Source organism: Megascapheus bottae, chromosome 28 (genome assembly GCF_031878675.1).
Source record: "Megascapheus bottae isolate mThoBot1 chromosome 28, mThoBot2.hap1, whole genome shotgun sequence".
Lineage (NCBI taxonomy): Eukaryota > Metazoa > Chordata > Mammalia > Rodentia > Geomyidae > Megascapheus > Megascapheus bottae.
The window spans coordinates 786,748-798,868 of NC_143536.1; the positions used below are offsets into that span (position 1 = coordinate 786,748).

Genomic DNA, 12,121 nt, shown 5'->3' on the forward strand with positions numbered 1-12,121 from the left:
GCCCCAGCTCTGGACTCGGCCTGAGTGGATCAGAGGCCTGGCCCCAGCTCTGGCTCCCTGGACTCGGCCTGAGTGGATCAGAGGCCTGGCCCCAGCTCTGGCTCCCTGGACTCGGCCTGTGCCTACAAAGGCCTGCCCCCAGCACTGGCAGCCACTGGAGGAGGCTAGGAGGACACACGGCCGCTGTGCACCAGCCTTGGCCGATTCTCAGACACTGCAGCTGCAGGAAAAAGCCTGGGATCAAGCCAGGCCACCACGCTGCCGGGAACCCGTGTGTGTGCAGCGACCAGGAGGCTCTGCTCCCCCTCCATGCTGGACCTCCAGTGTCCTGGAGGTGCTCACTGTCTTGTGGAGGCTGGATGGTTGGCCCAGCCAAGCCGGGGGAGCTGTCTGCAGGAGACCTCAGCTTTTGGCCCTACACAAGAGATGCCTGGCTTCTGCAAACCATGTGTGGTTAAGGCTCGGTCTCCAGCCTCGCCTTGGGTTCACTGTGACACTGCAGGTGCTAAATGCTCACTTGCATGCACACAGAGAACACCATGCAGCCTTTCTGGCTGCTGCACCCGAGGAGGTTCTGTCCTGGACGGTGGCTCAACATGCCTCAGCAAGCCCAGCACTCATGAAGGAGGGAGGGGCTGCAGACGAGGGTCTCCAGGACCTGAATTTGCTTCTGGCCGGACTGTACCTCTGGCTTCCAGATGGCTGTTTCCAGATGGAGTTGGACAAACCTTGCTGAGCAGCCACAAGAAGCCGACACCCCCTGGCTCCAGAGAACACGCCTGGTGTGCCTGACAGCATCAGGTTTCTTAACTTTCACAAGGGCTAGTGGACTGAAACCAAGATGCATGGATATCTGGGACTTGCAGGGAGCCCTTAAACGTCAGCGATGGAACAAACATTCCATCTGCTTTCTGAAGGACAGGGTATGCAAAGTAAAAGAAATGCAGATGGCCAATCCTCTCAGGGACCGATGTCTAGGCTACCAACAATCAAAGGAATGCAAATAAAAACTACGGGGTGAGGCTTTCTGTCCACCAGTTTGCACAGATGGAAGCAGGCACTAATGAGCCCCAGGGTGACAACATAGGTTGTTACTACGGTAAACTTTTTTTTTACCAGTATGTTTTTTTCTTTGTTCTTTTTTCATACTGGGAATCGAACCCAGGGTGTTGCACTCAGTAGGCGGGCACTTTTCTACTGAGCTACATCCCAGCCCTGCATTAAACCCTAAGCGTGTATTTCACCCAAACAGGCAGGGAGCTGCAAGGCTGAAGGGGCGGCCCTCAGGCCCTCCCAGGGCCCCCGAACACCTGTGTACAGCCGGAGGCAGGGCACAGCACTGAGAAACACAACCATAGAGAACCTTCACGTGATTTATGGCTCAGGGGCACTGCCTCGTGCGAGCAAGGCTTATCTTGCTAACAAGTTGAGCCAGGTAAATTGGATATCCGTGGATGGGAAATAAATCTTGACCCTAGTTCATAGCACACACAGATACAATTAGACAAGCCTCGTAGATCTAAATGGGAAAGAGAGCAATAAATGTTTAGGGTAACGCAAAAAGACACTTCATGACCTTCAGGTAGATAAGATTCCTTGACCAGGACACAAGAAGCACAAAACTCAGGAGAAGAGCTTGATGGACTGGCTGCATTAAAACTTAAAACTGCCATTCGTTGGGCCGGGAGTAGAGTGCTTGCCTAGACCCAGGTTTGATTCCTTGGCACCACATACACAGAAAAGGGCCAGAAGAGGTGCTGAGGTTCAAGTGGTAGAGCTGTAGCCTTGAGAAAGTCCAAGGACAGTGCTCAGGCCCTAAGTTCAAGCCATTCGTCAACAGTACCATAAAAGCAAACAGGCCAGGCATGAGCAAGGAAGAAATCTGCCATACGTGAGTCCAACAAGAGACTCACATCCAAGACCTGCAAGGACTCCCACAATCAGTAAGAAAAATGGGATAGGACCATGTAATGGAGAAAGCACGGGTGGACACAGCGTGGAGGTGCCAGAGGCAGGGATGGGACTCACCATCCAGGCTGGCTTGGGAGGTAAGACCTTTGCCAAAAATAAACTACAGCAAACGTGGCTAGGCCAAGAGGCAGAGTGTGCACCTAGAAAGCATGGCAACAGCAAAGGAGGTGCCAGTCGTGGTGTTCAACAAACGTGTAAAAAGGGACATCAACGTTGTAGGGGAAAGCAAATAAAACCAGTATGGGGACAGGAGCCAGTCTGGTGGCAGATGGGAAAGGGCGTCCGCTCCTAAAATGGGTTGTGCATGGAGCTGGTTCTGTCAGGCAGCTCCAACCTTCTGAGCCCAGGAGTCTCCAACTCGATTCTCTCCCTCTGGAGGGAGACACTAACCCTGTGTGAACCTCCAAGGGCAGTTTTAAAATGAAAAATGATGTAGCCATTTAATCAGGCCATTTAATGAGGGTAACTTTTCAAGTTACCTTACAAAGAAAATGTGTGGGAACACAGGCTTGTTACGGTGTTTGCAATGCTGACAACCTGACACAAGCTGGTTATTGCACAGGTAAGTGAGCTACAATGCAGCCAAGAAAACGATCTCAGTTCACAGATACCGTTTTAGAGACACAGGAGCTGTGAACCATGTTCCAGCACAGACCCTCCACCCAGCCCAAGGGGCTCACAGATGCCCCACACTCTCGAGAAGGAAACTGAAACACCAAAGCCTGTCTGTCATCTTCCAAAGGTGGATTTCAACTGAAGCTTAGTTATACATGTATGTGTGTGTGCCTGCATATGTGCATGAGTGCATGCACGTGTGCGTGTGTGTGTGTTTGAGCAGTCATGTCTGGACACGGCAATCTGCAGGGCTGCATCAGCACCCAAGAACAATCCCAGCAAGAGAAAGGAACTCCATTCCTAGCAAGACTTTTTCCTCGTTTGCCACAGACACTTTAGAAGGAACATCTGCCATAGTCCGTGTCCAAGAGACACCAAGAGAACAGCCCACACTCACAGCTCCCTCAGTCTGCTTCTGAACAGGACTTCGGAAGCATAAAAATAGGACTGTGTTTCTTAGCTCCAAGTTGAAAATGCCTGAACTGTGTGGAAGTGGACAGGCTGTGGATGCTGACACAGCGATATCTCACACAACGGTGACAGTGACCCAGCCACTCTCACGATGACACTGGCCAGATTCCAGGCGGTTTTGCTAGACCTGTCCCTATCTGATGTCACAGCTGGGGAGGAGTGGTCCTGGAACTGGGTGTCAGCACCTCCCCTGGGGAGGTCAGCATCCCATGGCCCTCAGTGTCCCCACAACAGGGGCCTGACAGCCTTCTATCTCCCCAGCTCCGCTGAGAGTAAGTCAAATTGTGTGATCAACACCACTGAAAAACAGATACACTAGGGTACCACACACACCCTGTGCCTGAGTGTGACCCACAATGTGCTCTGCTCTGCAGAGGCACAGATGCAGTACATGCTGGCCTTACTGCAAAGCCCCTGGGGTCTGCACCTTTGTCCATTCCAGGGTCCAGGGAGGCTGGAGGGATGTGTACCGGCCTCCCAAGACGAGGTGTCACCCAAGGAGGGAGACCTCCCCCGTCCTGCTCTGAGGGATAGAGGAGGGGGACCCCCTCATCCTGCTCTGATGGATGGAGGGAGACCCCCTCGTTCTGCTCTGAGGGATGGAGGAGGAAGACCCCCCATCCTGCTCTGCGGGATGGAGGAGGAAGACCCCCCATCCTGCTCTGCGGGATGGAGGAGGGAGACCCCCTCATCCTGTTCTGAGGGATGGAGGAGGGAGGACTCCCCTCCCCCGGGGCCTACTTGGTAGAGAACAGGAAGGGAGACTCCCATCCTGCTCTGGATAGACTGGACAATGGAGCAGCTAGGCCTCTGGAAATGTGGGTGAGCCACATGAGCTATGGGGCTTGAGTCCTGGCCACCGTAGGCCTGCCATGGCATTGGCTGGCCTGTGTGCCAGCCCTCAGGACCCTGGGGAGCCCCACCTACTCTGTGCTGGGAAGAGGAGGTGATCTGACCTTGGCCCATATGTCACATCAGAATAAACCACCATAGCCCCTGCTCTGTGCCGCTTCCCCAGGGACAGTGGGGGCAGCCTTCCGAGCATGCTCAGTGTGTTCCCTCAACGAGGGTCTATGGGCAATGTTCCCACCCAGCAAATCAGTGCATCTTAGGACACGCCTCCAAACACCCTGAAAGACGGCAACCTTCAAAGAAAACCCCACAGCCTGAGGACAGTCGGCCAAGGCACACTGCCATTACCTCCCTCCTCTGCTATGATAAAAACTCCTCTGCTTCTTTTAGCAAAACTCCTTATTCAACGCTTTCTTTGTTAAAAATAACTACAGCAACCGGCCATTTAACAGGCAGTGGTGTTTTGTCCACCCTTTCTCTTTGGTCTCCAAATTGGCACCTTCTCCTGTGAGCCTTCTGTCAACAGCCGGCGAGGCTGGGCACCCACGCTCCCCAGGGCTCGCTGCCTCCCCTGGCCGTGACCAGCTAGGATGAGGAGCAAGTGCCTGGCCACAGGATCTCCGCAGAGTGCCTCTCCAGGATGAGCCGTGGGACGTGCCTTCCGGGGAGAAGCTGCATTTCCAAAGCACAGCAGCACTGTTCTTGCCTGCTGCTCTAGGTCCCACTAGAAGCCATCTGTCCCATTTCCTAGGTGCCCCCAACTCTCCCACTGTCTCTGCCCAGATGGCCACAGGGCCACGGCGACCGGCACCTGCTTCCTTCTGAGATGGCAGGATCAAAGTCTGGATAGTCTATGCTCATGCATATTGGACAGTTTGAAGTCGCTCCTCTTCAGACATGAGTGTCACACACATGCATATCTGGCCACACTCATCCCCCCCCCCCCCGCACACCGCACAGGAAAGCGTGGCAGTGGGGGCTGCCATTCTCTCCTGCCTGCACTCCTCTGTCTACTCTCTGCCATGGCACTATGACATGGCCACGCATCAGAACAGAGGAGCAGAAAGGACAATAGGGTCTTGCTTGTAAGTGCAAGGAAAGTTTGCAGCATTGGGGCAAGGCTGCTGCAGATTCCTCCCAATGCAGGAGGCCGCTTACGTGTAGGAGGCAGCCTAAAAGCCAGCAGGCAGGAGCGAACTGCAACCCCTTCACCCAGAGAAAACGTCCATTTCATACATCAGGGCAGACTACCTGGGGGGTGCTGCAGAGATGACCATGGAGGCAAAAGTTCCTTTGCTACCTTCTGGGGTGAAAGGGGGAGAGAAGAAATGATACAGGGACAAGTGACTGGGACACAGAGATGAAGGGTTAAGAAGGGGGAGAACCATGGGTTTCCACTTTGCAAATCTGACACTTCATACCAGCCTGACAAACAATGACAGGCTGTAAGACCTCCTGGACATGGGGTGCCAAAGCCAGCCTCGGAGCCAGGCAGTCTGTCCTCTCCTCCCCAAACCCACAGGCTCCCTGCCCCCACCAGGGTAGCTTCACTTGGGTGAGGCAGAGGCACCGGAGGCCGCTGGAGGGCCCTGCTGCTGTACACGGCACCAACTGGGGATACTCAGTCTGCAGCTCACCAAACTCCCTGGGCAGTGGCCTCACCACTGCTGAGCTGCACACGAGGCCGTGTACATGGGTGGGGCGGTGCATGTGCACACCTCTTAAGGGACGGGGGTCCATCAGGGGCCCTGGGTTGCTGCTGCACTCGCCTAGTGAGTTAAGAGTGGAGACCACCGTGGTGAAGGGCCAGAGCGTGCTGGTGTCCCTCGGGACCAAGGGCTGTGTCTCCCATCAGAGCCCAGTCCTGCAGCCAGCTTCCCACTGGCACCCATGAAAACAGAATCGGACAGCCAAGAACCAGAGAGGACGCTCCACCACAGCCGAGTCTCACCACTGTGGCTGTGCTGGCTCAGCCTCTCGGGCCTCAGAGGCCCTGTCACCCAGGACAAGCCACGCTACACCCCCAAGTCATGAACAGCCCAAGGAAGGGGTCTGGGAAGGGAACCAGCCCCAAACCCATACGCACGCACACAGCCAAAGACACCTCTGGGCGGAGTGGACCCACTCACCAGTGTGTGCCTGAGATGGACGGCGACAAGGGGAGAACCAGACAGATTCTGGGAGAGAGCGGGCGGCGGGGACACCTCCAGGGAAATCAGGTGGCTGGCCACAGAGAGCAGGCAATCTCTGTAAATCGCTGCCTCCGCAATCCTGCCGAAGAAATGGAGACTGGTTCCACCTGGAGCTCCCTGGGAACCAGGGCTCCGAGGCCTGGGTCCTCAGGAGGAGCTCGGCTCTGTCTTCCAAGCCGGCTGCTCTCCACGGTGGGTCTGAATCGGTCAGCTGACTCTCCGTGTCAGTGCCTTCTCTCTTTGGGCTCCGATCCAAAACTAGAAGGTGAAGTGGTGCCGACTCAAAACAGCGAGTGAAGAACAACTCGCCACACCCAGCCCTGGATCTCAGCACTGACCTCACTGCTATGGACCGTGGGCAACTCCCTCCCCTGGATGAACCTGACTTCCCTTGGTGGTGGTGGCACCTGACCTTCAGCCTCCCGGTGTCCCTTCACCCTTCCTGATGGAGGCGCCTCTGTTTCCCTCCAGGAGGGCCCTGCTGCTGGACACGGCACCAACCGGGGCTACTGGGTCTGCAGCTCACCAAACTCCCTGGGCAGTGGCCTCACCACTGCTGAGCTGCACACCAGGCCTGTACATGGGTGGGATGGTGCCCACCCTTCCTGGCCCATCCCTGAGCTTGGTGCCAACTCCCCTCAGCTCAGAAGCAAACCCTTCCTTGAGGTGTGAATCCAGCAGTTGATCACAAGCCACCATGCGGCTCAGAGATGGGCACAGGGCTCAGCAAAACCGAGAAGATAGGGACCTCAGGGCAGAGAATGCCCAGAATACAAAGTTTGGGGTGGGATGCCTGGACAGAGGCACACATCTCTCCAAAGGACGGTGTTCTCCAGCTTAGGATCCCCCAGGAGGGAGGGACCCGCTGAGGAGGAAGCCCGTCCCGGGAAGGACCCAGAGCTGCAGCCCCGTCCCAGCCCGATGCTAGATCAAGCTGTCCCCGAGCTTGTGTGAGCCACTAAATTCACCTTTTGCCGAAGCAGCCATGTCAACTAGATTTCCTGTTACCCCAAACCTCTAGAAGCCTAAGAAAGGAGCATGGGGCTCGTAGTATAGAATTCGGAGGTGAGTCTATTGCTCCCAAAGCCCTTGAGGGTCAGAAGCAGGGAGCGGAGCGGGCAGCGAGGTGCCTGGATGACGGATGGAAGGAGAACCATGCTCAAGGGTGGAGCCCAGCACTGATTGCCCCCAGGAGGAAAGAGGCGCTGCCTGCCTCCCTGCACCCAGGCCTGCCAGGCAATGACTGAGGCTGTCCCAGGAATGCCTGAGGGCAGTGTCCTAACGTGGAGACCGGTCACCCAGCTACCTTCCTAGTGCACATGTGGGACTGAGGCTCAGTCACTCGAGCAGTCTTTGTGGGCTGCCCCAGAGCCCTGCACCACCTGCCTGTTCCGGGGCTGTCAGGGCCCAGTGCCGGGTCCTAAGTCTCTTCCAGAAGGCACGGCCTGTACTCATTCCCACCGTGAGGCAGCGGGAACCGGCGCTGCCGTTCTCTAGGCGAACAGTCGTGCCTGTGCTTGGCAGTGCGGGGGCATCACCGTGGGCAGCTACCCAGGAAGTCCCACGACACCCACAGACGTACCGTGTGCTGGCTGGCGGGATGCTGTGCAGATGGCGGTGCACAGAGTGGTACAGGAGGCCCACCAGCGTGGTCCAGGCTGTGGTGAAACAGAGATAGATCAGGTGCAGGTCCAAGTGGGGGAGCAGCACACGCCCCTGCCAGGCCAAGCTCCGCACAGCTTAGCCCAGCGCCCAAGGCAGTTCCCTTGGGGAGGAAGTGGAAGGCCAGCAGGAGCAGCAGCTACGGAGCACCAGTGCCACGGTCCCTCCACAGAGTGCCCAACTGTGCGGCCTCCACCCATGCAGAAGCCGGCTTCGGGGAGAGCCGGACTGCCCGGGGTGCCACAGCCCCGAGGGCAGACAGGCACCCCGTGGCTCTGCTGGGAAGTGCAACCTACGTGCAGGGACAGCGGTCTGGACGCAGGGAATGCCATCTGCACACGTTTATGGCCACCTTGACAGGGGAGGTGGCAGGCAGAGGCCCTCAGGTGCTGACAGCCTCCTGGCCACACCCCTCACACTTGGCCCCTCTCTGCACTGCGTTCCAGCTTTGAAAAGGGTAGCATGGGCCCCCTGTTCTCTCACTCCGCAGGCATGTGGCAGACTGTGCACACTAAGCACAGTGATGCTTCCGACCCAAATCCTGCAACTCACACTTGGGGCTTGATCCTGAAACAGCATCAGGAGTGGCATACTCTATTTCCCAGGCACAAGAGGCCCCCGCAGTGGCTGGGCCTGGCTTCCAGCCGGAGCCAAGGCCCGTCACAAGTAAGGCTGCCCGAGGATGGAAAGTTCCTGCATGTGCAACAGGTGGGCCGTGCCAGTTTGGAGAATCTGGGTGTCTGACACATCCTGCACCCAGGTGTGGAGAGCCAGCCCTCAGCAGGGGGCCTGCTTAGCAGGGTCTCTCCCTGGGGCAGAGCACTCTGTGTCCTCACTAGGGCAGGCATCCAGGGTGTTCAGGCAGACGAATCCATCTCCACTGTTCATGGTCCAAGTGAGGCCTGCGGAGGCTGATCTACCTCTCCAGACACCAGAGGGGACGTGGGCCCCACAGGCACCAAACAGAGTCCCTCAATACAGAACTTGGCTTAGGTTTGCAGGATAGTCACACCTGGACCCTGAACTAACCCCTCACCTAATCACAGCCACTGACCGGGGAGAGGAGACAGCCGGACTGCTTCCCTTCCCTGGTAGGAGCTAAGCAGACTCTAGACCCACCTGGGTACAGATTCCTGGTGCTCCCCCCAAATCCCAGCTCAGTCCATGGGGGACACAGAGCTAGCTTCGTGGGGCCATCTCAGGGTTCCAGAGACACCCACCTGAGCAGGGGCTTTGAGAAGGGCTGTTCAGCACTCCTGTCACGCTTCAGGGGACTTCAGCCCACCAGCAGCACCCCAGACCCTACAGAAAGTCTGCACACAGCCCCGTGGTCCCCGGCATTCACTCACACTCACCAGGGCCGCGCAGAGCCTTGTGGGGAATCTCGACGTAGCTCTGCCCACGGGCAGGGAAGCGATAGGGAGGAGCACCCAGGGTGTGGGGCAGGACCCTGGCCACAGAGAAGTCTACGGGAAGCACATCAGGGGACAGGTCAGCAAGCTCATGGGGTACAGGGGACAGGCTGGAAACCACACTGGAATTTGTTTTAACCAAGGTAAACTCCTGGTAGAGGAAGAAGTGACTACAAATACACACCTGTGTGTCCACACCTGTGTGTCCACACCTGTGTGTCCACACCTGCGCAGGCATGCACACTTGAGCACCACTCATGAGGAAAGGCCCCTCCCGCCCTCTGCAGTCCTCGGGGCTCGGCATGATGTATACAATGTCCTCACAGTGATGGAGCTGTGTGCTAGGTGACCTCTGAGGGCCATGAGGGATAGCAACATCCAATGCCAGGACCTGGGCTTGGGCAGCAGGCACACCCACCAGGACCACGTCAGCTCTTGTGTATACCACAGAACAGTCAGACAGACAGACTCAGAATATGGGCCATGCCATCTTGCTTGTGGGGACTGACATGTAAAAAGCAGACCTGCTGGCACTGGACCCGATTCTGCTGTCCACCAGCCACCATTGGTTGTAGCTTTTCTATTCTATACTGAGCCCAGACAGCCATGATAAGACAGACCACCCCATGAGGCTCACGTGAACATAGCGCACAAGACCTCGGCCCACTGGCCTCCAAATATGTCTATACACAAGGCAATGTGATTTAGAAAACGGTGAGGTCCACCTCAATCCTGACTGCGGGAGCTCAAACAGCAGGAACCACACCAGGCCAGCACCCTGCATCCTCCCTGCACAGTCCCCCCTGATGTGACAGCTACCTGCCATGGAGGAGGAACCTGCCAGGAAGACCTGAGGCTGGGTGGAGTGCAGGTTGGAAGACACATGGCCCGTGACGGTGTCGATGGTGTTGATCAGGCCTAGCACCAAAGCATTATCCTGCAAGCAACAGACATGAGGAGCCACGAGGGTTCCCCGGTCAGCAGAGAGCACCAAGTCCACCCCACAGCAGCCACCGAAAGTGCAGCCCCAGCACCCTGCTCTGCAGACTGGGAGGTGGGGAAAGTCCCACGGGCCACTGAGCAGACTGGGAGGTGGCCACGCCTGAGGAGCTGAGAGCAGGGACACAGGTCTCACTGATTGCACTGCTGCTCCATTGCTGCTGACAGAGACAGACATCTGTTCCTTACCCCTTCTGAGCCCCCAGGGACCTCGGCAAGGCGTGTCCACGTAATAAGCAGGACCAATGGCCCTGGGCTTCCCTGGCCTTAGGATTGGCAGTTCCCTGTGAAAGGGTGACTGGTTTGGAACTTCTCCATACTACAAGTACTGGAGACTTCATCCTCTTTGGCCTCCTAACTCTCCACCTAATGTCCTTTCCACCCCTCTGCATCTCCAAGACAGAGACTCTGGAGCCCTGACACAGCCCTCAGAGGGGCTCCGCTGATTCTCAGGCTGTCCCTCCTGGGTCCTTGGGGGCTGTTGCAGGCTTCCTGGGCCTAACTCTGCTCTGCCCTCCCTGCCTCTTTTCCCACCTCTGGCCTTGCAGATGACCTATGTGCTGCTGGCCCTCCACATTCCCTCACAACTCTATTCTTGGGGAGAAATCAATGAGCTGGAAATAGAATGCAGACGCCAATTTTAGGCATCACTTTTAGGCAGGTGGCCTGATTCCAATCAGCTAAGTAGCTCTGCACATGGGGTCTGTGTCTCCAGTATGCATTTCGGTGGGGAGCAGCCGATAATTCTCTTTAATGCACATTAGATCCTGCTGAAGCCCAAAGAATTCCATGATTATTCATATTTTGCAGAAGATTTGCATATTTTGCACTCAACAAAGTTCATTTAAATGGATGCAGAAACTCATCTGTCTGAGTCCTCCACCTGCTATCCCCTTGTGATTCCCTGGCTGTAGCCTGGGCACAGCTCCTTTGAAACTGAAACCTTGAGAGGTTGTGCTTTTTTTTCTTTTTTCTTTTTTTGGCAGTCCCGGGCTTGAGCTCAGGGCCTGAGCACTGTCCTTGGGTTTTCTCAAGGCTAGAGCTCTACCACTTGAGCCTCAGCACCACTTGAGGCTTTTTCTATGTACGTGGTACCGAGGACTAGAACCTGGTCTTCGTGTATGCTGTGCAAGCACTCTACCACTAGGCCAAACTCCGGGTCCCGGTTGTGCTTTTTTAAAGAGAGAATCTGTTTCTCAATAATATTGTCTGACTTACATCTTAAACTCTTTCTTCTCCCTGTGCCAATATTCAACAATCTCATTTCATTTGAAGTTGCTTAAATAAAAAGCTCACCAAATGCAAACACTCACTCAGCCTTATTAATAAGGAGAGACTGGGACGCTGCCTCGTGAGCTAGGAATCAGTCTAAGCACATCTAATGATGAGGGCGCACGGAGGGCTGTGCATTCCTGGTCCCATCCCCTCGAGACCAAGGCTTGGGAGTCCTGCCAGCAACCTGAAGCCACTGTAGCCCTGGCAACTAGTGTGTGGGTGGACAGGGCCAGGGTCTGTGTCACTGCATGGAGAGACTCCAATGCCTTAAATGTAGGCATTCTCCGGGCCAGGCCACTGCAGTGTTGTTACTGCAGCAGTCAAACCTGTCCTGACTTACACACAGCATGCAGAAGAACATTCTGTCTATGGGAAAACAGGCCAGACAGACATACAGTGAGTGTAGAATGTAGATGCATATGAGAACTGAAAACTGAACTGTAAGGGGTGTATTCTAGGCTCACCCGGTCTTACCATTTCGGGTGATTGTCAGTTTCCAGCTTCTCCATAGTTATTTATTGATTTATGTTTGAAATAAGCAAACTCAATAAATCTTTTAGAAATAAAGGATGATCACTCCATCTGCTCCCTGATTATTTTGGTCGCAGAGAACAAGAACTTCTCATTTTTACACTCAAATTGTAACATCATGGCAAGCTCTATTTTCACTTC

At 55.6% G+C, this 12,121-nt stretch overlaps 1 protein-coding gene across 2 annotated transcripts in view; it reads right to left on the minus strand.

Annotated features, from left to right (window-relative positions):
* The window catches only part of Adgrd1 (adhesion G protein-coupled receptor D1), an 80,332-nt gene that overhangs the window by 38,657 nt on the left and 29,554 nt on the right, over positions 1-12,121 (minus strand). For both annotated transcript variants that reach the window (XM_090320667.1, XM_090320668.1), the window contains 4 exons: positions 9,995-10,112; positions 9,119-9,229; positions 7,684-7,759; positions 6,039-6,180 (listed from right to left, as the gene is read on the minus strand). In XM_090320667.1, the coding sequence (XP_090176793.1) occupies positions 6,039-6,180; positions 7,684-7,759; positions 9,119-9,229; positions 9,995-10,112 (447 nt within the window). The remainder of the gene's footprint in view (positions 1-6,038; positions 6,181-7,683; positions 7,760-9,118; positions 9,230-9,994; positions 10,113-12,121) is intronic.